General features: G+C 37.6%; 1 protein-coding gene across 5 annotated transcripts in view; it reads right to left on the bottom strand.

Moving 5' to 3' along the window:
* The window catches only part of PHACTR1 (phosphatase and actin regulator 1), a 537,076-nt gene that overhangs the window by 499,004 nt on the left and 14,777 nt on the right, over window positions 1–23,295 (bottom strand). For all 5 annotated transcript variants that reach the window (XM_045847180.1, XM_045847179.1, XM_045847177.1 and 2 more), the window contains exon 3: window positions 1,886–2,032. In XM_045847180.1, coding sequence (XP_045703136.1) covers window positions 1,886–2,032 — 147 coding nt within the window. The remainder of the gene's footprint in view (window positions 1–1,885; window positions 2,033–23,295) is intronic.

The raw sequence follows: 23,295 nt of genomic DNA, 5'->3' as shown, positions 1-23,295 counted from the left end.
TGTAAGGGAGACACATCCTTTCAGAAAAGTCTGTTCTTTTAACTGGCCTCCAGAGCAATTTAATCGCAAGATGTTTCAATGCAAGTCAGTAGTAGCTGAAACGTGAAACTCTTTTTAGTGTTTTATTTTTTGTTGTGAAAGTACAAGTAGGGGGTAAACAGCATTTACTAACTGCTACTTCGGTCCCTTTCCCCCGTGCTAGCTGAAGCCACTAAGGGGATATACCAGAGTTTGATAGCAAAGGGATCAACAGAAGAAGTCCCAATATCATATGGCTGCACACACAATCTTAGTCCTGAAAATACTCCTCTCAGTCCCTTTTAAGACCCCTCACATTACTCTGAATCTGGAACATACAAATAGAGGATTAACAGTTCCAAAGTGACACCATAGGCTACTACAGCATACCACAGAAAGTGCCAAAGCTTCCCTCCAATGGAGTCCTCTTCTCCCCAGCACCAAATCCAGAGAAAAACATTTCAGGAGTGACAAGGAAATGTATGATTAGAAAACCAAAATTACAAGACAGGAAAATTATACTTTAAGAAACTTTGGCACATCCAGTTGCCACCCTTCCAGTCATAAAGATATGGTTGCCTAGTGATCACATCTTGTTTCTCTATAACATGCAGAGGGGTTTTTTTTGGTCCAAATTTCTTGATAGTGTGTAAAGTACTCATAATTTGAAGGTTCTCTTTGCTGCAGTGTGTGCACACATACACACACACACACACATACTTTGAGTCAGTTGATTTCCAAGGATTTAGTTTCCTAGAGAAAAAAGGTACCACCTGCTTTTGAAACTTACTTTGAAAGAGGGTCTTCAGGAAAATACACTCACTCTTTTTGCATTGGAGTAACTAGAATACCAAGGGACCCTAAACAGCAAGAGATGCAAGCTAGGGTGGAGGCTTAGGAGTCATTCAGAAAAGGCAGCACTCTGAAGTTAGTCGTGAACAACTTCTTCCCAGTGATAGTGAACGTCTACTAGTTATTGGGGGTGTGGCCTGCCTGTGAATCTGGAGCAGTGGCAGCAGTGGGGACAGCAGACAGTGGGTGCTTCTCAGGTAACCCTAAGAGGTCTCAGCTGAAGCAGTTTGACTCTCTGAATCCCTTTGTGCTTGCTCTTTTTCTCCCTCCCTTCCTTCCTTCCTTCCCTCCTTCATTCTCCTCCTGTCTTCTTCCCTCCCACTCTCCCTCCTGCCCTCCTCTCTACCTCAATTACCCTTTTCACTCAATTTCATCTGAGTCACTTTGAGCACCAGTTCCCCTTCAATCACCTAACATGTATTCTATACACCATGTTATTATTATTATGATCACAATGGTTGCTTGCCAACTGGTTGGTCCAAGAAAAAGGTCCTGTTCCCAGCTGTCAACCCCACCCCCCTCTCCCCACTCCAACACTACAGCAGTGGTATCAACCCGGCAAAATCACCAGTCTCAATGTCACCAACAAGTTCCACCCACCCCGTAGTAGCCTCGCTAGCAAGTCTCACCAGCGCAACGCACAGCCAGCGAACCCAGCTCTTGCTTATTCCTACGGTCATTGTTATCAGTGACTATACTCTCTTCTCTTCAAGAAGGAGAAAGCCCGCATGTGACTCTTGGGCAAATGTAGGGCTCCAGGCACTACCCTCCCTCACCTCCGCAGCGCGCGTGCACACGCGCACACACACATACACACACCCTCCTCACACCAGCAACACAAAGAGAACGAGTGAGCGAGCGCCAGCGCTGGGCTGGGCAGAAAGGGGGCGGGAGTGGGGGGCACAGCCAGAAGAGGGAGACCAAGGCGGGGTAGGGGGCTGAGCCAGCCGGCCAGGAGGAAAGGTAGAGAAGGAAGCGTGGTGGGGAGAGAGTGAGGAGAGAGGGTCGTCCTTACCTGCTCCGAGGTTAAAGGAAATCCTGGCCTCTGCAAGGTATGGTGTGTCGCTCTTGGAGCGGACTCTTCTGATGGGCCGCCGGTCTATATCATCCTCCGAAGATGCCGCCATTAATGTGGGAGGCAGAAGCAGGGTCGCCCGGCGAGCTGAGAGGGAGAAGGAGATGGAGAGAGAGAGAGGGAGAGAGGCGGAAAGGGGGAGGAGGGGGAATGAAGAGGCTCACACACATAGAAAGGGGGAGGGGAGAGGGGGATGGGAGAGGAAGGGAAGGGGATGGGGAGGGAGGGGGAAAAGAGGGGTGAAAAGGAAGAAAGAGGAAGACAGAAAGAAAGAGAGCAAAGAAGAGAAAAGGGTGAAGGGAGAGAAAGAAAATCTGTTAAGGATTTGTGGACTGGAGCAGAGATCAGGCAGGCCGTCCTTGGCAGGCGCCCAGGGATCCCCCTAACTCCTCGTCCTGCCACAGGGCAAAGGGTCAGTGCTCGAGCTAACACTCTGCCTCCTGCCCGCAGCCCCAGTTTCCAGCTCTTGGCACAGATAAGGTACTGCGAAAGAGAAGACTCCAAAGCAAAGATGCTCAGTCAGCACTGTGCCCTCTCCCGCCAAATGCACTTACTCTGCTCTTCAAGTGTACACTAGGGTCTCCTTAAACCCCAGGATTCTCTAGTCCAGCCAGATGTACCTGCCTCAGCTTTCCTTGCAAGGAATTATTACTCCTGGGGTATGAGCCTAGTCCCAGGTGGCCATGGAGGAGGGCATATCGTACCCCTCTGCTCCCTCTTTCCCAACCCAGAGCTCAAATACAGATGGAACCAGATCCTTTTTCTCAGAAGCTTCCCCTACCTGCTCCCTTGAACCCTAGAGGTAGAGGGCAGAGAAAAAGTGGATGCTAGGTTTAAGAGCAATTTGGCAGTAAAGTTTCTAGAGTTCATGTTTTGAATGTAGAATAGGCATGTTCACAAAGAACTGAATAGCTCTTTTACAACCACTAACTTCTTTGATGTGTTTATCTTCACATAAACACCCATTCATTTAACCTTCAACTTTCTCTTTATCTGGTGGCTTAGAGCACAGATAATGTCCTTGGATTGGACCTGCAGTCTTTATAACCCTGTAAGATTGTTTCTGAAGGAGAGGTGAAGATCAAGGGCACTTTACATTTCTTTGAATGTTTGCACTGCTGCCTTCACATGTCACACAGCAGAAGGACCTAGAAAGTTTTTTGGTTTGACGATTCTACTGAAGCTATTGATGGGCTAAACTCTTTTATGTTTGTCTTTTTGCAGTTTCAGTTACTTGGACTTTTTGTGGCCTGATGTTCTTTCTAATAAGAGTCTACTTCGAGTACACAGATAAATGTTACCTTGATTCCCTCATTGATACAAAGGAAACCCCTGTTAAGTCATGCCCTTCCATTTCAGAGGAGAAAGTGCTGCCTTGACTCTGCAAGACTTCCCTCTCCACTTCAACTGTCAATTCTAACTCTCATCTTGTATCCTTGCATGCTAAAATCTTCATCTCTTTTCATTGTTCTCTTACTTCACACATAGGTAGTAACTCTTCATCTTAGGAAAAATATATCTGCCCTTAGCCTTACTGCTTCCTTAATCTCTCCCATATTATTACGTTCCCTTCTGTTTAACTTTCCTGTGGAACTCTTGGCCTCATAGGCTTATTTTTTTTTTTATCCTCAATTCTCTCCTTTCATTGTTACAACTGGTTTCTATCCTCACCTCCTAATCAAAGTTACTTTAAAGGTCATTAATACTCTTCTAACAGTTAATCCATTTCTTTCTTGGCCCCTTTAAAGTGTGTAGTAATCTATCCTTCTTGAAATTAATCTCCTTTGGCCTTTCTGTACTAGACTAATTCCCTAACCACTTGATTTCTAATCACTAGTCTATTCTCTGCAATAACTTGAAATTGCTTACTCTGGCCTTCAAGGCCCTTCACAATCTGATTTCAACCTATTTTTCCAAAGTTATTTATTATTTACCTCTAGTATGCTTGGAGTTGTCCTAACAAGTCGGGCTTATTTATGCAGTTGTACCTTTGCTTGTATTGCACACCACAAGTTTATTTTTTCCCTACATTTAAAAATATATTTTATTGATTATGCTATTACAGTTGTCCCATTCTCCCCCTGTTTATTCCTCTCCGTGATGCGACCCCCTCCTACTCTCATTCCCCCCTACCCTTAGTTCATGTCCATGGGTCATACACATAAGTTCTCTGGCTTCTCCATTTCTTATACTATTCTTAACCTCCTCCTGTCTATTTTGTAACTACCCTTTATGCTACTTATTCCCTACCTTTTCTCCCATTCTCCCCCTCTGTCCTCCCCACTGATAACCCTTCATATGATCTCCATTTCTGTGATTCTGTTACTATTCTAGTTTGCTTTGTTTTTGTTTTTTTCTACTTTCAGTTGTTGATAGGTGTGAGTTTGTTGTCATTTTACTGTTCATAGTTTTAATCTTCTTTCTCCTAGATAAGTCCCTTTAACACTTCATATAATAGGGGCTTGGTGATGATGAACTCCTTTAACTTGACCTTGTCTGGGAAGCACTTTATCTGACCTTCCACTTTAAATGATAGCTTTGCTGGATAGAGCAATCTTGGATGTAGGTCCTTGCCTTTCATGACTTGGAATACTTCTTTCCAGCTTCTTCTTCCCTGTAAGGTCTCTTTTGAGAAATCAGCTGAGAGTTTTATAGAAACTCTTACAATGGAGTTCTGCTACTTTAAGATTCTTTCCTTATCTTTCGTCTTGGGTAATGTAATTGTGATGTGTCTTGGTGTGTGCTTTCTCAGGTCCAAATTCTTTGGGCTCTGAGCTTCCTGGACTTCCTGAAAGTCTATTTTCTTTGCCAGATTGGGAAAGTTCTTCTTCATTATTTTTTCAAATAAGTTTTTAATTTCTTGCTCTTCCTCTTCTCTTTCTGGTACCCCTATAATTCAGATGTTGGAACTTTTAAAGTTGCCCTGGAGGTTCCTAAGCCTCTCCTCATTGTTTGGAATTTTTGTTTCTTCATTCTGTTCTGGTTGAATGTTTATTTCTTCCTTCTGGCTCAAACCTTTGATTTGAGTCCTGGTTTCCTTTCCATCACTGTTGGTTCCCTGTACATTTTTCTTTATTTCACTTTTCATAGCCTTCATTTTTTCCTCTATTTTGTGACCATACTCAACCAATTCTGTGAGAACCCTGATTACCAGTGTTTTGAACTTTGCATCTGATAGGTTGGCTATCTCTTCATCACTTAGTTGTATATTTTTTTTCTGGAGCTTTGATCTGTTCTTTTATTTGGGCCATTTTTTTTTATCTTGGCACCACAAATTTCTTTCCTATAAGCTTTTCATGTTCTCTCTCAGGAATGTGAGATAACTGGCCCACTGGTCTATGACATGAACCCAGGAAATAATAAATGCTCAATATATATTTTTGAATAAAAGAAGTCAGAAAATAAAAGAGGAATGAGAAGGCAAAGAAGAGGGAAAAAGGAGTGGATGAGGGTTACATAGCTATGAACAGCCGAATTGGGGGCAAAATCTGTATCTATTTGATTTTAAAACTCATGTCCTTAACCAGAATATTGATTTGCTAAGTATCTATATTTGGTTGACTAACCACATTTTAAATTCACCTTTCTATGAGACTTGCCTCATTACTATGTCCCATTTATCTCTGCTAAACATAGATTAAAAATGGATGCCTCCTATCCCAGGAGGCACCACAGGGGTATTTGGCTCATCAAATGAGCCATGACTAATCAGGCTACAAACCAATATTATGATTGCAACATTTATGTTCAGACTCTTGAGGAAGTGAAATAGTAAGGAAATAAACTCAAACAATTCTGAATACTATATAAGCTATCCCTCTTTTTGAATTAATGCAGTGTGATTTGATTGTTTAAAATGTTTAGGATTCCCTACCCCTCGTATGTTTATTAATCATTGTGTCTATAAAATAAGTAAATAAAGTTATTTGAAGAAATACAGGAATGCCCAGCCTTATCTTTCCATGTGTTTCTTTGATTTTTACATATTAATGAGTCTTCATATAGAGAAGCACATCTTTGGATTTCTGGTTTTTTTGTTCAACATTTTAGAGGATTAGGAACTTAATACCACTACCACTTTAGGTTTACCTTTCTTTGAAGTAGTTTAAATGTATTTTTATATTATTTCATTATGGACTATTTTATTATGATGTAATTCAAGACAGAGATACTGAGAACTTTCAATCCTTCCTTAAGGATATTTCCATTGATTTGTGAGAGAAAGAGAGAGAAGATGGACAGATCTATGTGAGAAATGGGATTGAACCTGCAGCCTAAGTAGCCTTAATCAGAAATTGAACACACATTTTGGTGCACAAAATGATGCTCCAACCAACTGAGCCATCTGGGCAGGATATATTATTTATATATAAAAACAATTTAAAAAGTAACATAAAATGCTACATCTATCTTCATGTTCTTGAATTATTTCATCATATAGTTTTTAAAGATTTTATTTACTTATTTTTAGAGGGCAAGGGGGGGAGAAGGAGAGGGAGAGAAACATCAATGTGTAGTTGTCTCTCACATGCCCCCTACTGGGGACCTGGCCTGCAACCCAGGCATGTACCCTGACTGGGAACTGAACCGGTGACCCTTTGATTTGCAGGCTGGCACTCAATCTACTGAGATACACCAGTCAGGACATTTTATCATATTTTCATTTTTGACTATGATCTTCCACTTCTTGACTCTCCTAATTTACTGTCTCCTTTGTCTCATCCATTCTCTTTTCATGTTGCCATTCTTTTTTCCCATCTTTCTTAGTTTTTTCTAACAGTTGCTTAAAAAATTTTTTTTTATTGTTGTTTGGTTACAATTGTCCTGCCTCTTTCCTCATTGCTCACCCCCCGCAATCCCATAGTCAACCCCCCATTGTCCATAAGTCCTTTATTTGTGTTCTTTTGTTTGTCCCTTCCCCTTCATTCCTCATTATTCCCCTTTGGTCCCTGTCAGTTTGTTCTTATTTCCAAGTTTCTGGTTCTATTTTGCTCATTTGTTTGTTCTGTTGATTAGGTTCCACTTATAGGTGAGATCAGATGGTTTTCAATTATCAGTCCCATTTCGTTTACTATCTCCCTCTTATCCTATATGAAGGATTTACCTTTGTGGGCTTGTCCCAATGTTTCCACATTCTTTATTAAGAAGGATTCTTTTCATATACATTAACTATTATTATAAAATATCTGGCTGAGTTATCACTCAGGGCCCTAAGGGAAAGGTCCTGGGGTGGGATTCAGTATTACCACCACCATCAATTAGCATTGGACAAGCCACTCACTCCATCAGGATAAGTCTCAGTCACCTCAGCTATAAAAATGCAAGGGTCAGATACTTATCTTAAGATCTTAAAACTCTACCTCGTTCTAATACTCCATGAGTATTTGCAGGTATTCTTGTATCTCTACTCTTTCAATCAGTGTCCATGGGGTATCTTGTCTCTTAATCTAAGAAAATACATTGTTCCTTTGATTTATCACTAATAATGTTTAGGAAACCACATGATATCCATACACTTCTTTCAAGTAATTTCATATTATTCAAGTCTATTTTAGGTAATGGTAAATCCTTCAGATCTATTTTTTTCATGCTATTTCTATCATGAGGCAACACCCATATGATTATTTGTGTCTGTACATGTGTAGATGTGGGTGTGTGTATAGAAAAATTGAATTCAACTGTGATCACAGCTTCAAAATATAGGGTGTTTTAGACTGCTTTTTTAAAAATATGATTTTTGACTCAGGGGCTGTTTTATTCTTTTCCTTTCTAAAGTTAGTCAACTTCTTAATATGAACACTCTTACATGCATGTTATATCCAGAGCTAGAGCCAGAGAAAGAAACACAGCACAATAGAGTGCTCAAAGAAATCATGTATTATACACACATCATTGGCATAAAAGAGAATGGAAAGGGAAAGAAGGAGAAGGAGGACTGCAATATTCCATTCAAATCAAGAAAATGCTTTAGACAAGCAAAGCTTATTCTTTAAAAATATTACTCAAATTGTGTTTGTAGCACACTGCTATATCAATATCACTTGGAGTACTTATTAAAGTGTAAATTTTCCAGGCCCCAACATGGACATATTGAATTTTGAGGGGATGATACCGGAGTACCTAAATTTTCAAAAAGCTCCCAACTATGTCAATTCTCAACACTTGTGTTCAATGTTATATTAGAGATCTTGATCAGGTCAATAAGTAAAAGAAATTAAAAGGGCATCATGTTTGAAAAACAAGAATAAAATTGTGATTAGTCATATATATTATAACTGTGTACATACAGAATCCATAAGAATCCAGGCTATTTAAAATGAGTGAATTTTACATCATTGGGTATAATAGCACTGTAAAATGTCTGTTTTTATATACTAGCAAAATTTTTTAAATGTAATTTTAAAAGGATAATTTACAATGGCATCAAAACCATCAAATACCTATGAATAAATTAAACAAAATATGATCAATACTTCTATGTGAAAACTATAAAACATTCCTGAAAGAAATTAAGAGACTTCCCGCCAAGATGTAGACATAGGTGGACACACCGTACCTCTATGCACAACCAAGACTGGAACAACAACAATTTAGAGGCAGAATAACATCCAGAACTGACAGAAAATTGATCTGAATGGAAGTTGGACAGCCAGGAAGTTGAAATAGACCCCTTCATCCAGACTGGTAGAAGGGGCAGAGTCGAGCAGCCAGGCGCAGGTCACGGCGCGGAGTGCAGAGAGAGTTGGGTGCGTGAGGCATCTGGGGGCATAAGGCATCCGGGGTGCACAAGATCGCAGAGGGTGGACCGTGAGGCGCACAGAGAAACACCCAGCCTCATAGGAGAGGTCCTTGGAAGGTCCTATGGTGTGCACAGGCCCACTCACACGGGAATTGGCACCAGAGGGGCCCAGTTTACTTGGGGGAAGCAGCAGAAGGGACTGAGGTCCCACAGAGAACAGAGCAACTGCCATTGTTCCCTCTTGGACCCTGCCTCCACATACAACCTCAACATCCAGCGACTGGGATGCCCAGCCCTGCTGAACACCTAAGGCTCCACCCCTCACTCTAACAGGCATGACCAGACCTCCCCGCCAAAAAAACAGAGAGAGAGAGAGAGAGAGAGATGGCTCAAACAGAAGAACAAATCAAAGCCCCAGAACTCATCCTTTTAAGCGACCGAGAGGTAGCCAACCTATTGGATGCACAGTTCAAAATACTGGTGATCAGGAAGCTCACAGAATTGGTTGATTTTGGTTGCAAATTAGATGAACAAATGCAGGCTACAATAAGAGAAATGAAGGAAAATGCACAGGGAACCAATAGTGATGGGAAGGAAACTGGGACTCAAAACAATAGAGTGGACCAGAAGGATGAAAGAAACAACCAAACAGGAAAGAATGGGGAAATAAGAATTCAAAAAAATGAGGAGAAGCTTAGGAACCTCCAGGACATCTTTAAATGTTCAAACATCTGAATTATAGGGGAACAAGGTGGAGAAAAGGAAGAGCAACAGATTGAAAACTTATTTGAACAAATAATAAAGGAGAACTTCCCCATTCTGGCAAAGGAAATAGATTTCCAGGAAGTCCAGGAAGCTCAGAGAGTCCCAAAGAAGTGGGACCCAAGAAGGAACACACCAAGGTACATCATAATTACATTAGCCAATGTAAAAATGAAGGAGAGAATCTTAGAAGCAGCAAGAAGCAGCAAGAGAATCAGAAGACAGTCCCATCAGACTGTCAGCTGATTTCTCAAAAGAGACCTTACAGGCAAAAAGGGGCTGGAAAGAAGTATTGCAAGTCATGAAAGGCAAGGACCTACATCCCAGATTGCTCTGTCCAGCAAAGCTTTCATTTAGAATGGAAGGGCAGATAAAGCGCTTCTCAGATAATGTCAAGTCAAAGGAGTTCATCATCACCAAGCCCTTATTTTATGAAATGTTAAAGGGACTTATCTAAGAAAAAGAAGATAAAAAAAAACATGTATAGTAAAAGGACAGCAAACTCACAATTATTAACAACCACACCTAAAACAAAACCAAAAGAAACTAAGCAAACAACTAGAATAGGGACAGAACCACAGAAATGGAGATCACATGGAGGGATAGCAACAGGGGAGTGGGAGGAGGAGAGAGGGGGAAAAGGTACAGAGAATAAGTAGCATAGATTGTAGGTAGAACATAGACAGGGGGAAGGTAAGAATAGTATGAGAAATGTAGAAGCTAAAGAACTTATAAGTATGACACATGGACATGAACTAAAGGGGGGGAATGTGAGTGGAAGAGGGTGTACAGGGTGGAGGGGAGTGAAGGGGGAAATGGGACAACTGTAATAGCATAATCAATAAAATATATTTAAAAAAGAAATTAAGACATAAACAAAAGGGAAATAGGGTGCGTATATGCTCATGTTCATGAATTGAAAGACATGGTATTGTAATCAGTCTCTTCAAATTAATCATAGATTTAATGAAATTTCAATACAAATTTCAAGGTTTTTTTTAAATTGACAAGCTGATTCAAAAATGTATGTGAAAATTCACAGGGACTATACTAGCCAAGACAGTCCTGACAAATAAGAAAATAGCTAGGAGATTTGTGGGAGAATATGTCAACATTTATAAAAATATAGAATTCAAAAACAAAGTAAGGTAAATAGAACAATGGAAGAGAATAGAGAATCCATTAAAAATAGACTCACATATAAGCAGTAACATGATTATGACAAGAGTTCCATTAGATTATCATGGAGAAAAGATGGGCTTTTCAATAAATAATGCTCAATCACTTGAATATCCATATGGTAGAAGAAAATAAACCTTAACCTCTACCTTACCCTATACATAAAATTCAATTCTAAATGACCTAAATGTAAAAAGTAAACAATAAAGTTTCTAGAAGGAATGTTTTTTCATAAAAGACTATTTTATGACTTTGTTTTATGTAGGACATGAAAAGCACTAAGCATAAAAGAATAGGCATGTTGATGTCATTAAAGAGCTTCCACTTATCATGAAACAATTAAAAATGCAACATAACAAAATATGGGGGATGCAACCAAAATAGAGCTGATGGGGGAATTTATAGTACTAAATGTTTGTTAGGGGAAAGAAAAGGAAGAATTAATGATCTAAGTTTGTACCTCAGGAACATAGGGGGAAAATAAAAAATAAACCTAAAGCAAGCAAAAACATGAAAACCATAGAAAAATAAATAAAACAAGAAAGTCGTTCTTCAAAAAATCAATAAAAGTGATTAATCTTTAGCAAGATTGTCATAGATAAAAATAGAAAATATGTGGATCACCAATATCAGGAATCATATAGGAGAAATCATGGTAGAGCCTATATCCATTAAAAAGATAATAAAAATACTACAAACTTCTTTTTGTTCATATATTCAACAAGTTAGTAAATATAAACTACATATACTCTTTAAAAAGGATTAGCTATCAGAAGAGGGAAAGGCAAGTGATAGATGAGAGAAAATATTTTCAATTTTATATGTGACAAAAGACTTGTGACCAGAAGATATTAAGAACTTCTAAAATACTAATGAAAAGACAGACAACTCACCTTACTTACAAAAATATGTACAAAAAACTTGAATATTAACTTCACAAAAGTAGATATCCAAATGTTCAATAAGCATTAGGAACAATGCTTAGCATCATTACTTAAAGATAAATTCAAATAAAAACCTTAGTGAGCCCTGGCCAGCTAGTTCAATTGGTTAGAGCATTATCCCATACACCAGGGTTGCTGGTTTGGTCACTGGTCGGGTGTGTACAGAGAACTAACAAATGCATAAATAATTGGAACAACAAACCAATGTTTTTTTCTCTCTCTCCTCACTTCCTTTCTCTCTAAAATTCAACAACTTAGTAAATATATTTATTAATTTATTAAATTTAATAAATAAAAATAAAAACCACAGTGAGATATAATTACACATCACCACTCTAGCTAAAACTTATAAATTATTCAATGCTAAGCAATTGAATAAGGGGAGGAACTGAAGCCCACATACATTGTTGGTGGAAATGAAAACTTATAAACTCCTTTGGAAATCTTTTTATACAAATATATACATCAACATAGTAACACACATAAACCCTATAACATGGATCAGCATGTCCATACCAGATTTATTCATAATGACCCCAAACTGAAAATCCAATGCCCATCAACAAAAAATATACAAAAATGAGTGTAATATCTTCATACTGTGTTGAAGTGGGTTGTCCCACCCTGGTGAATACCAAAGGTTCTGAGACAAAGAAATACGGCCTGAATGAAAGAACAGATCAAAACTCCAGAAAAAGAACTAAGCAACAAGGAGATCACCAACCTATCAGATGCAGAGTTAAAAACACTAGTAACCAGGATACTCGCAGAAATGATTGAGAACAGTTGCAAAATAAAGGAAGAAGTGAAGGCTGTTCAAAGTGAAATAAAAGGGAAGAAATCGTTTCTATAACCAACAATGTGTATAAATCTTATAGACATAATGTTGAACATAAGAAGCCAGACAGTACAGAATATATATTGTATGGATATGTATATATTCCACTTACATGTTTAAGAAAAAAGAAAGCTAATATACAATGTTAGAAGTTTGATTAGAAAGATACGGTCTAGGAGGAGCACCAAGGATCCATTTGGGATGTAGGAAATATTCTGTATCTTGATCTGGGTGGTAGTTACACCTTTTAGAAAGGTGATTAGTTTTATAAAATTTCACAAAGCTATACATTTTATATTTGTTCATGCCACTCTACATATGTTCTTTACCACTAAATAAAAAGTCATATTATGCTCACTTTAATAAAAATTTTGCAGTTATGATTACCTGCATATTTCAAATAAAAATGTTACATAATTTTTGTAAGCAAAGATTCAGGGGTGGGCAAAAGGTTTACAGTTGTGGTTACATGAAACACAGTTTATCCTTGTCTTATTATTTATTATTATAGTACTTATTTTTATTACAACTATAACATACTTTTGCCCACCCCTGTATCTTTGCTTACAAAAATTATGTCAGTTTTATTTGTAAATGTGCTCATTCCACTATGCTAAAATTCTGTACGTTTTTTTTTCTGTCTCAGCTTTATTTTTAGGCTATCATCACATCTATCACTTGTAACCTTGTTTTTTTTGTATATTCTTCTCCCACCATTCTTTTCTTCATTAATAACACCAAATAACTAGATTGGAAATGTATATATAAGGAATAAATTTAAAAACTGATGACAGTGGGTTCCTTGTTATTCCAGGAACAAGGCAGCATTTTATTTCTCCCAAAAGGGGGCATGTGACAAGAATACAAGAGTTAGATGGAAAGGGTTTATATTGGCCAAATCTGGGACAATTGTAGCAAAAAAGCAATTAAGTCCCCTAATATATTATAAACAATGAGTAATAGGTGTTTGTGAATTTCAGAATAAATAATAAATGCATAAAACTGATAAGAAGTGGATAAATATGTAACTAAGTATATGTAGGAGAGGGGCAGACTCTTGCCTACAGTAGAATACCTAGGGCTGATCAGTCAGTGCAGAAGCATCCTAGAGCTACAAAATCATTGCTTTGCATTCAACTTGGTTAAAATCAAGCAAGAATCAACAATGGATCCTAACTCTAGGTTCCCCTAGATTATCCCCCTAGAGGATATTTTGATGATAAGGATAATTCCATGATGTTAAAATTCAGCTTCGGGATATTCCAGGTTAGAATGCATAACCTAAGTCAAACTATGAAGGAAAAAATCATGAGACAACATCAAAAGTGGGAATGGTTTATTAAACCAGGGAAGGAGAAACTATATATATATATATATATAGTATTTTAAGTATATATATATATAGTATTTTAGTATATATATAGTATATAGTATAGTATATATAGTATTTTAAGTATATATATATATATATATATATATATATATACTTAAAAAATGTCAGTGTTCTAAAAGACAAATTAAGCCCATTCAAATTTACAGATAAAAGAAAGAAAAAGATATCTGACCCTAGATGAGACTCTGTACTGAACCCTGGTTTTAGATTGAACTGACCTTAGACTGGATCCTGTCCTACAGGGGAAAAGTACTGTGAATGACAAAATCCAGTCTGATAAGGATTATCAGACTGGATTAACTGACAAAATTGAAATTTAAAGAGCATATTAAAGTGTGAATGTTTCCCTGGCTGGTATGGCTCAGTGGACTGAGTGCTGGCCTGCAAACCAATGGGTTGCCAGTTTGATTCCCAGTCAGGGCACATGCCTGGGTTCTGGGCCAGATCCCCAGTGGGAGTGCTCGAGAGGCAACCACACATTGTTTCTCTCCCTCTCTCTCTCCTTACCTTCCTCTCTCTAAAAAATTAATAAATAAAATCTTTAAAAAATAAAGTGTCAATGTTAAATTTATTGCAGTTGATAACTGTGCTATGGTTACGGAAAAGACTACCCTATCCTTATTCTTAGGAAATGCCTAGTAAAATGTTTTGAATAAAGAGCCAGGTTCAAAAGCAAACAAACAACAACAACAAAACCTAAAACAAAAACACACACAAAGAAAAAAATACAATAAAAACATTAGGGGCTTCTGGCTAAGATGGAGGGATAGGTAGATATACTTCATTTCCTTGAACAACCAAAAGGAGGATAACAATCAGTTTAAAAACAAAAAACAAGAACTTCCAGAAAATTGAAATTGAACTGTATGGAAGTCTGACAACCAAGGAGTAAAAAAAGAAACATTCAACACGTGACATGGTGGCGACTGGACTGGGATTTTCCACATTTGAGTGCAGATAATCCAGGAGAAACAACTGAGAGCAAGGCAGACCACACAACCTAGGGTTCCAGTGTGGGAAACCAAAGTCTCAAAACCTGTCACTGTAAAAACCTGTGGTGGTTGTGGTGCCAACAGTGGGAGAAACTCCCAGTCTCACAGAAGAGTCCATTAGAGGGGCCCATGGGATCCTAGAACATACAAAAGCCCACCCACCTGGGAACCAGCATCAGGGAAGCACCTGAAAGTACACAATTGACTTGTGGGAAGTGGGAAAAGTGACTAAAAGCAGGGTAAGAGCTGAGCAAGTGGCATTGTTCCCTCTCTGACCCCTCCCCCACATACAGTGTCCCAACACAGCAAAGTGGGTTGTCCCATCCTGGTGAATACATAAGGATCTGAGACAAAGAAATATGGCCTGAATGAAAGAACAGATCAAAACTCCAGAAAAAGAACTAAGCGATGAGGAGATCACCAACCTATCAAATTCAGGGTTAAAAAAACTGGTGACCAGGATGCTCACAGAAATGATTGAGTACAGTTGCAAAATAAAGGAAGAAGTGAAGGCTGTTCAAAGTGAAATAAAAAAAAATGTACAAGGAAGCAGAGGTGAAGGGAAGGAAACCTGGACTCAAATCAATGCTTTGGAATAAAAGGAAGAAATAAACATTCAACCATAACAGAATGAAGAAGCAAGAATTCCAAAAAATGAGGAGAGGCTTAGGAACCTCCAGGGCAACTGTAAATGTCCCAACATCTGAATCATAGGAGTACCAGAAAGAGAAGAGGAAGAACAAGAAATTAAAAATTTATCTGAAAAATGAATGAAGGAAAACTTCCCCAATCCAGTGAAGGAAATAAGCATGCAAGTCCAGGAAGCTCAGAGAGTCCCAAAGAAGTTGGGCCCAAGGAAGAACACAACAAGACACATCATAATTAAATTACACAAGATTAAAGATAAGGACAAAATCTTAAAAGCATCAAGAGAAAAGTAAAGTGTTACTTACAAAGGAGTTCCCTTAAGACTATCAGCCAATTTCTCAAAAGAGACCTTGCAGGCAAGAGGGGCCTAGAAAGAAGTATTCAAAATCATGAAAGGCAAGGACCTACACCCAAGATGACTCTATCCAGCAAAGCTATCATTTAGAATGGAAGGTCAGATAAAGTGCTTCCCAGACAAAGTCAAGTTAAATAGTCCATCATCACCAAGCCCTTATTATATGAAATGTTAAAGGGACTTATCTAAGAGAAAGAAGAATATCAAAACTATGTGGTAAAATGGGAAGCAAGTGGGGAGGGATGGATGGGAGGTCTGGAATGGGAATAAAAGGCAGAAAACTGTACTTGAACAATGACTAAAATAAAAAAAATAAATAAAACTATGCAGTAAAATGACAACAAACTCACAACTATTAACAAGTGGACCTAAACAAACAAACAAGCAAGCAAAACCAAACTAAGCAAACAACTAGAACAGGAATTGAATCACAGAAATGGAGGTGACGTAGAGGGTTATCAGCAGGGAGAGAGAGGGGGACAGTGGGGGGAAGGTATAAGGAATAAGAAACAAATGGTAGTTACAAAATAGACGGGGAGGTTAAAAATTGTATAGGAAATATAGAAGCTGAAGAACTTATATGCATGACCCATGAACATGAACTAAGGGTGGGAATGCTGGAAGGAGTGGGGTACAGAGTCACAGAGATTAAATATGTTGGCTATGCAGATAACTTAATTATGTATGTTGCCATTTTGCATATCTGAGTTAAAAATATAAGAACCTTTATACCTCACAATTAAACCTGGTAAGATGTCATTAATTACAGTGATGTTTTGAAAATCATTCATGTAGAAAATACAAATATATTAAATATTTGTACAAATATACCAAAGAGACTTTGAACATTTTATTGCAACTAAATTTAGTGTATAGCCACTGCAACATTTTTCTTTTCTATACATATGCCTATTTTGCTAGAGAACCAAAACTCTGAGGAATTGTTATTGGTACATCTTAGTGCTCTCTGCCTAAACTTGTCATTAAAGGAGCTGTCCACTGTATACATTTCTGATATTACTTCCTTCTCCTATGTCACTAATTTCATGGGGTCAGCAAAGAGGAGGGGATGACTGTCTTGCTTTTACCATTATTCCATGGTATTTCAGCTCCATAGCCTCCCTAATGGCTTAATTTAGATCTTTCATGTTGTGCACCTGCAGGGGTGCACCATTCACATTGTAGTCTACGTGAATAAAATTAGTGGAATTTTGAGGTCCACAATGTGTGCAGTCATACCGCAAAGGTGGTGACTTCCTGAAGAGAAGGTCCCATGCTGGGCACTCAGGCCACCTGTTTCCTGTAACAATATGTGTCTAACATTTATTTTGTTCTGATTCTTCCTTAAAGGCTTGAATATCTACCTTTCCTTGAATTGATGACTGAATAAAGATGAATGTAAGACCATTTAATAGCTACCCCAAAATTGGCATAGTGACTTTTCCCTGTAGGACTACATTTTGATTTGCATAAAATTGTGCCTAATATAAAAACCACTTAAAGGTATGAAATATATTAACAAGAAATGTTCAAATATAGGAGCCATGTTCTCTATTTCTTAAAAATTTTCTGCTCCCATAAAACTTGTGTATGGTTGTAGCCAGCTTCCAGGATGGCCTGCAATGGTCCCCAACTCTTTTTACTTATGTCTTTGTGAAGTCCCCTCCCATACTGAATCAGGGTTGGTCTCTGTGACTAGTAGAACATGGTACAAATGATGATGTGTCACTTCCAAAGCTAGGTCATAAAATGCACTCTGACTTTTGCCTTGCATTCTCTGTCTCCTGTTCTGGGGGAAGCCATCTGCAATGACATGGACACACTCAAAAAGCCTAAGGAGAGGGTCATGTGTCAAGGGACTGAGACTTCCTGCTTAGCACCATGTGTGTGAGCCTCCTTGGAAGTTCCAGTCAAGCATTTGGATGACTGCAATCTTGAACTGCCATTTCAGACTCTGAACCAAAACCACCCAGGCAAGATACTCTAATTCCTTACCTACAGAAACTGCAAGATAACGCTTGCTGTTTTAAGCCACTAATTTGGGGGTAATGTGATATGGGGCACTAGATTAGTAATGTATATAGGCTCTCAATGGCTTCAGAGTATCAACCATGAATGCTTAGATGCCATCTATGTCTATCAGAAAATCCAAATACAGTCAAACCTTGACTCTCAAATGTCTCGGTTCTTGAACAATTTGCTTCTCGACAAAATTGTTCACAGAAAAGAAATGTCTTGGTTGTCTCACAAAACTTTGGGGCTCAATTCTCTACTCAGCACCCCTTTTATGCTGATATCTGTATGATCAATATCTGTATGCATCTCTCAGGTGACATACAAAGGAGATTCAGTTTTTGAACAATGGCTTCTCTAACAGTTTTCTGGAATGAATTAAGTTTGAGAACTGAGGTTCCATTGTATTAACCAGTTTGATGAATCATTTAGCAAATTTTAAGACAGAAGATCCATGCCTTGACTGGTGTGGCTCAGATGATTAGGTGTTGTTTCCCAAAGCAAAAAGTTACTGGTTTGGTCCCTGGTCTGGGCACATGCCTGAGTTGTGGGTTTGGTGGCCAGTCGGGGAGTGTGTGAGAAGTCACTGATCCATGTTCCTCCATCCCATGGATATTTCTCTCCCTTTCTTTCTCCCTTCCTTTCCCTTTCTCCAAAAATAAATAAAATCTTTTAAAAAAGAAAGATGATCTAAACAAAAATTACACAAACATTATCAAATGACAGTATAAATTTTTTCACAGGAAAACCTTTTTTGTCCTCTTCCTCTCCTCTTTGCATGTCTAAACTCTACCCATCCTCTATGATTAAGGTATTTTAGTCCCTTCCACAATTTAGAAAAACTGTGAGAAGGTAGTATCTTTCTTTTTTCTTTATCTCTGTTCACCCTGGTACATTGTAATTTTCACCTTGTATGAATATATAAACATTATAACGTGGATTATTATTATCCTTTCAAAGAGCATGAAATAAAGGTTAACAGCACAGACTTTGAGGTTAGTTACCCTTCCTCAGTTTGTATCCACAATCCATATTTAATAGTTGTGTGATTTCATGCAAGTCACCAACCTCCTGTGCATCTATCACATCTATAAGATGGACCTTACATAGTGCGTATGTCTTGGGGTTGCTGTGAAGATTCAAACATGTAATCCATATAGTCTTTGGCAAAACACTTCCAATAGAGATTTATTTTTTAAACCTATTATTACTGGCCAGGTCCAAGTAAGGCTGTCACTGTGAAATTAAAACTTGGCATAGTTCCCGAGCTTAATGCTTATTAGATTTTAGGGGAAAAGTGAGCTTTCCAATCTTTAGTTTCCTTATCTGTAAACTAGATATAAAATCAACTCTCTCACTGTGCCTTTGGAGGATAAAATATTATATAATGAATGCAAAACACCTAACACAGAGCTTGACAAATGGTAGGCGGGCAACAAATGTTCCTTGCTTCCTTCTTCTCAGCTTCTTAAAGTAGATACTGTGCAGAGTGGCTGGAGGCTGGTTGTTAAAACATGCTAGATGCAGAAAGGAAACTGTATTTCAGGCTTTGTATGTTAAAATGAGTTGGACATAAACCCAAACAGCTTTCTATTATTTAAATATTAAACATGCTTGATTAAGATATACAAGTCAGTTTTTCAATCTTGTTTAATAGTTCAGGTAATGTTAAACCTTATTCATTTGAATTTTGTATTTTCTACATGATTGATTTTCAATATAATGGGTGTAATTAATGCCATACTTTAAAATCTAAGGGTTCTAATAATTTTAATTCATGTTCAATGTACAAAAGGGTGATATGAATCTGAACATATCTTTGTGTGACACACTGCTGGGCCTTGTTACTTGAAAAGTGATCTTAGGGGCGAAGACCATGGGTTGAATCCTATCTGAGTCTCATTCAACAATAGAATGTAGGGATATGGGCATCAGACGAGACAATAGGCAATGGAATTCCACCTCTAGGCTTTCCTCCTTCTTGCTATCTAGTTTAGACAAGTCATCTCTTTCTAGAAAAGCAAGATGTTTTAGGGAAAGGCTGAGTCAGAAAGACTCTTGTTTGAATCCTGGCTCTACCTTTCCATAGTTGTGTTTTTCCACTGAGCTTTAGTCTCTAATAAATTGGAGGCAGTCATAAATCTAACTCTCAAGTTTGTGATTTTGAATGAAATAAACAAGTATAGCTTCTGGTATATGTTAGGTATTTAATACACAAATTTCTACTTTTCCTTTCTCTCGTGTCTTAGTTCTATCACCTGTAAAATGAGCCAGTTGAATTAGTCCCTTCTGATTCTAATATTTTATTATTATAGAAATTCTGATCAATGCTACACTAAAAAGATCTGGGCACTTGCTTTTGGTATTTAATAAAGTGTTGCATCTGGTTATAATAAGAGTAAAAACATATTGTGGTTGTAGATAGGAGGAAAACACAAAAATTCCTAAATGTATATATCTAAGAGAAAGGTCTTCCCAATATAGATTGAGTAGATATTTTATTTGCATTCTATTGTGTCTACAGATGGCATGATGATAGCAATCAGATCACAGGTTATTAGTCAGAGACTCTGCCTCATAAACAATAGTAGACCAGATCCAGGACCATTAACCCAGCTGGCAAAGTCACTCTTTGGGCCAAAATAAGGCATGGTTTACCACTTTTTCAGACCAAACTGTGTTTGATTATTTTCTATATTGGTTAAAATTGACTGCCTCAACATTTGAATATTTTATTAATTTATAAAGTTATGACAGAAAATTAAAGGTAATAAGTCTGAGGAGCTTGATTTAGGTTAAAATAATATGTATGTGTGTGAGTATATGTGTCCACATGTATAAAAAGAGTATAAGAATATCTATCAGGTTATAAAAATACCTATGTTTAGATGATGAACATAGTTGAGTTTTGTTGTTTGTCTCTATTTTCCAGATCTTTTATAATTGTTATGTGTTATATTGGTAGTGGGAGGGGAAACAAGTTATGAGTATCATAAGAAGCTCTCATAAGCACTTAGGCAGATCACTTCCTCCCACCCTGACCCCTCCAATTCAACTAAAAGGACAGAAACCTATCATCTCATCATGACAGTTTCCCAAAGAGATAAAGGTAAAAAGTTACTTTAAGGAAATGAACTTAAAGGTGCAAGTAATTATACAAAGCAACTCCATTGCCACATTATATCTTATAATACTGAGACATTCTATCTTTGAATGTGTGGAAATAAATGAGCCATGTATGTTCACACATCTTTCCTAGTATTGCCATAGTTGCCAATATAATACAGGACTACAATGTAGTAAGAAGAATCGAGAGGCTCAAGACTGTAATTCTGACTCCATTTCTAATAGCTGTGTGGAGCTTGGGAAGTTACTTGATTATTGGAAACATGAATTACTTCTTCTGTAAAATGGGGACAATAATAAGTACTTCACACATTTTCTTTTTCAGGACTAAATTAGACAGTAAATACCAAGCCCCAGCATATAAATGTGAATCCTCTTCTCATTCACATTTCCTTTTGAAACTTATGTACATGTCCAGACTATTGAGCTAGCATAGCATATGGAACTAATATAAAAATCAGTCTTGCAGTGTGATGTTTGGATTGTGGTCTTGTTTTCCAGATACAAGGATTAAATTAGGCTAAACCAAGTACTTTTTCTCTACCTGTCATCTATCAAGTTTAATCACTAAGTAGTGCATAATCAACTCAATGGAACAGAAAAATCTTACCATGTAGGTTCCAGGAAAAAAAAAAGTAAGGTCTATTTTTAACCAGCCATAGCTAAATCTCTCTCTCTTTATTTTCCTTTTTCCTTTGCAACATTCTGTGACAACCTATAGCGCTGTAAAGTGACTGATCTGCATTGAAATTTAAAATAAAACAAACGAGTTCTTTAGATGATCTCATAAATGTTAACTCAGAATTTTGTTTCTTATGACAAAACAAGCCAGAATTTGAAACAATGTTGGTAACTTCAAATGTTTGATTCATGTAAATATTTCAAATGGACCATTAATTTTAAGTACTAGTGCTAGGGAGAAAAGAGTATATTTATAGTGAAAACTTTTAATCAATCTCCCTATCTTTTAAATAACATAAAAGGAATATTAAAGGCCCAGTGGAACCACATATTCAGAAGCAGATAAAAACACATTAGTGAAATTATTTTAGGAATTACCAAGGCAATTAGAATATTTTGGATGGTTTTCCAAGATCTCATACCAAGCTTTACACTTGTAGAACTCATTTCCTACTGATAATCCATGCTTGGGTATTGTATAGACCCTTCAAATTCAATGGATTCTAAATTGAATTGAACTTTTTCCTCCCTCCATCTTGATTATCCTCCTATTTCCTCTTTTGGTGAACAGTTTCATTATCTATCCAGTGCAGCCAAGTGGAACATTTAGGAATTATTCAAAGTACTCCTTTCTCATCTCTGTCTACTCACCATACCACAGTATATTTACAAAAAAATATTTCAAAGCTCCCTCTCTCCTGACAAATTCATCCTGTCAATTCCCTTTTCAAGCTGTCTTTACTTCTAGCTGGGGTCACTGCACTAGCTTCTTAATGGTTCTCTTTGCCCCTGCTCTTACTCATTCCAACCTGTTCTCTATATTTGTGGTCTTGATCTAAACTGATCCAACAACAGGTATTAGGTATTTTAGTGGATTTAGTATCAAAGTTGGAATTCCTTAGTTGGGCTTACAAAGCCTTGCATGCTATTCTAGTCTCTTTGTTTGCCTTTCCCCATATCTACAATACACCTCTCATTCTGTAACATGTTCAGTTCCTCTAATATATTCCTAATATTCTCATGCCTTATCATATGCCATTTCACACTGCCCAGAATATTTGCCCCCCTCCTGCCTATGTCTAACTTAAAAGCCAATTCATTGTCATGCCCTCTTGGACACTAATTTGGAAACACAGCTACCTTCCTCCCCAACATACACACACACACTGCACACAAAAGCCTATCTTTGTCTTATTGGATGTCCTCATCTATGCTTTCAAAACTCCCATTTTCCCAGCATTTATCTTTTGAAACTGAAATTATTGATTTATTTATCTGTCTCCATATTAGGTAGTTAACTCCTTGAGGCCAGGGAATTTATTTTGAGTTTGAGTTCCCAGCACATGGTTAGTGCTTAACAAATAGTGAATTTTAAATGAATATAAGCTTAGCTTTTTCTTCCAATTTATTCATTTATCTCTCTGGGTTTTGTTTTCTTCATCTATAAAAGTAAAGATTTAGACTAGTTAATGGGTCTCAAATTCCAAACCTCATACTATTTGCTCCAAAGCATCCAGGAGCTGCAAAAATAAAACAAAACAACTCCTTAAGATAAGAAAACTCAGATTACCACACATGACTCCCAAAGATTCTGATCAGCACACCTGGGCAAAGGGTGTAAATTATGAGTTTCTAACATGTAATAGGTCAGCTGCAGCTTTAAAAATCCTTCGAATACTC

The sequence above is a fragment of the Phyllostomus hastatus genome, unplaced genomic scaffold (genome assembly GCF_019186645.2).
Source record: "Phyllostomus hastatus isolate PE091 unplaced genomic scaffold, TTU_PhHast_1.1 phas_contig_524, whole genome shotgun sequence".
Taxonomy (NCBI): Eukaryota; Metazoa; Chordata; class Mammalia; order Chiroptera; family Phyllostomidae; genus Phyllostomus; species Phyllostomus hastatus.
Note: the sequence above shows the minus strand (reverse complement) of the source record. Positions and strands in the feature narration are given on the sequence as shown.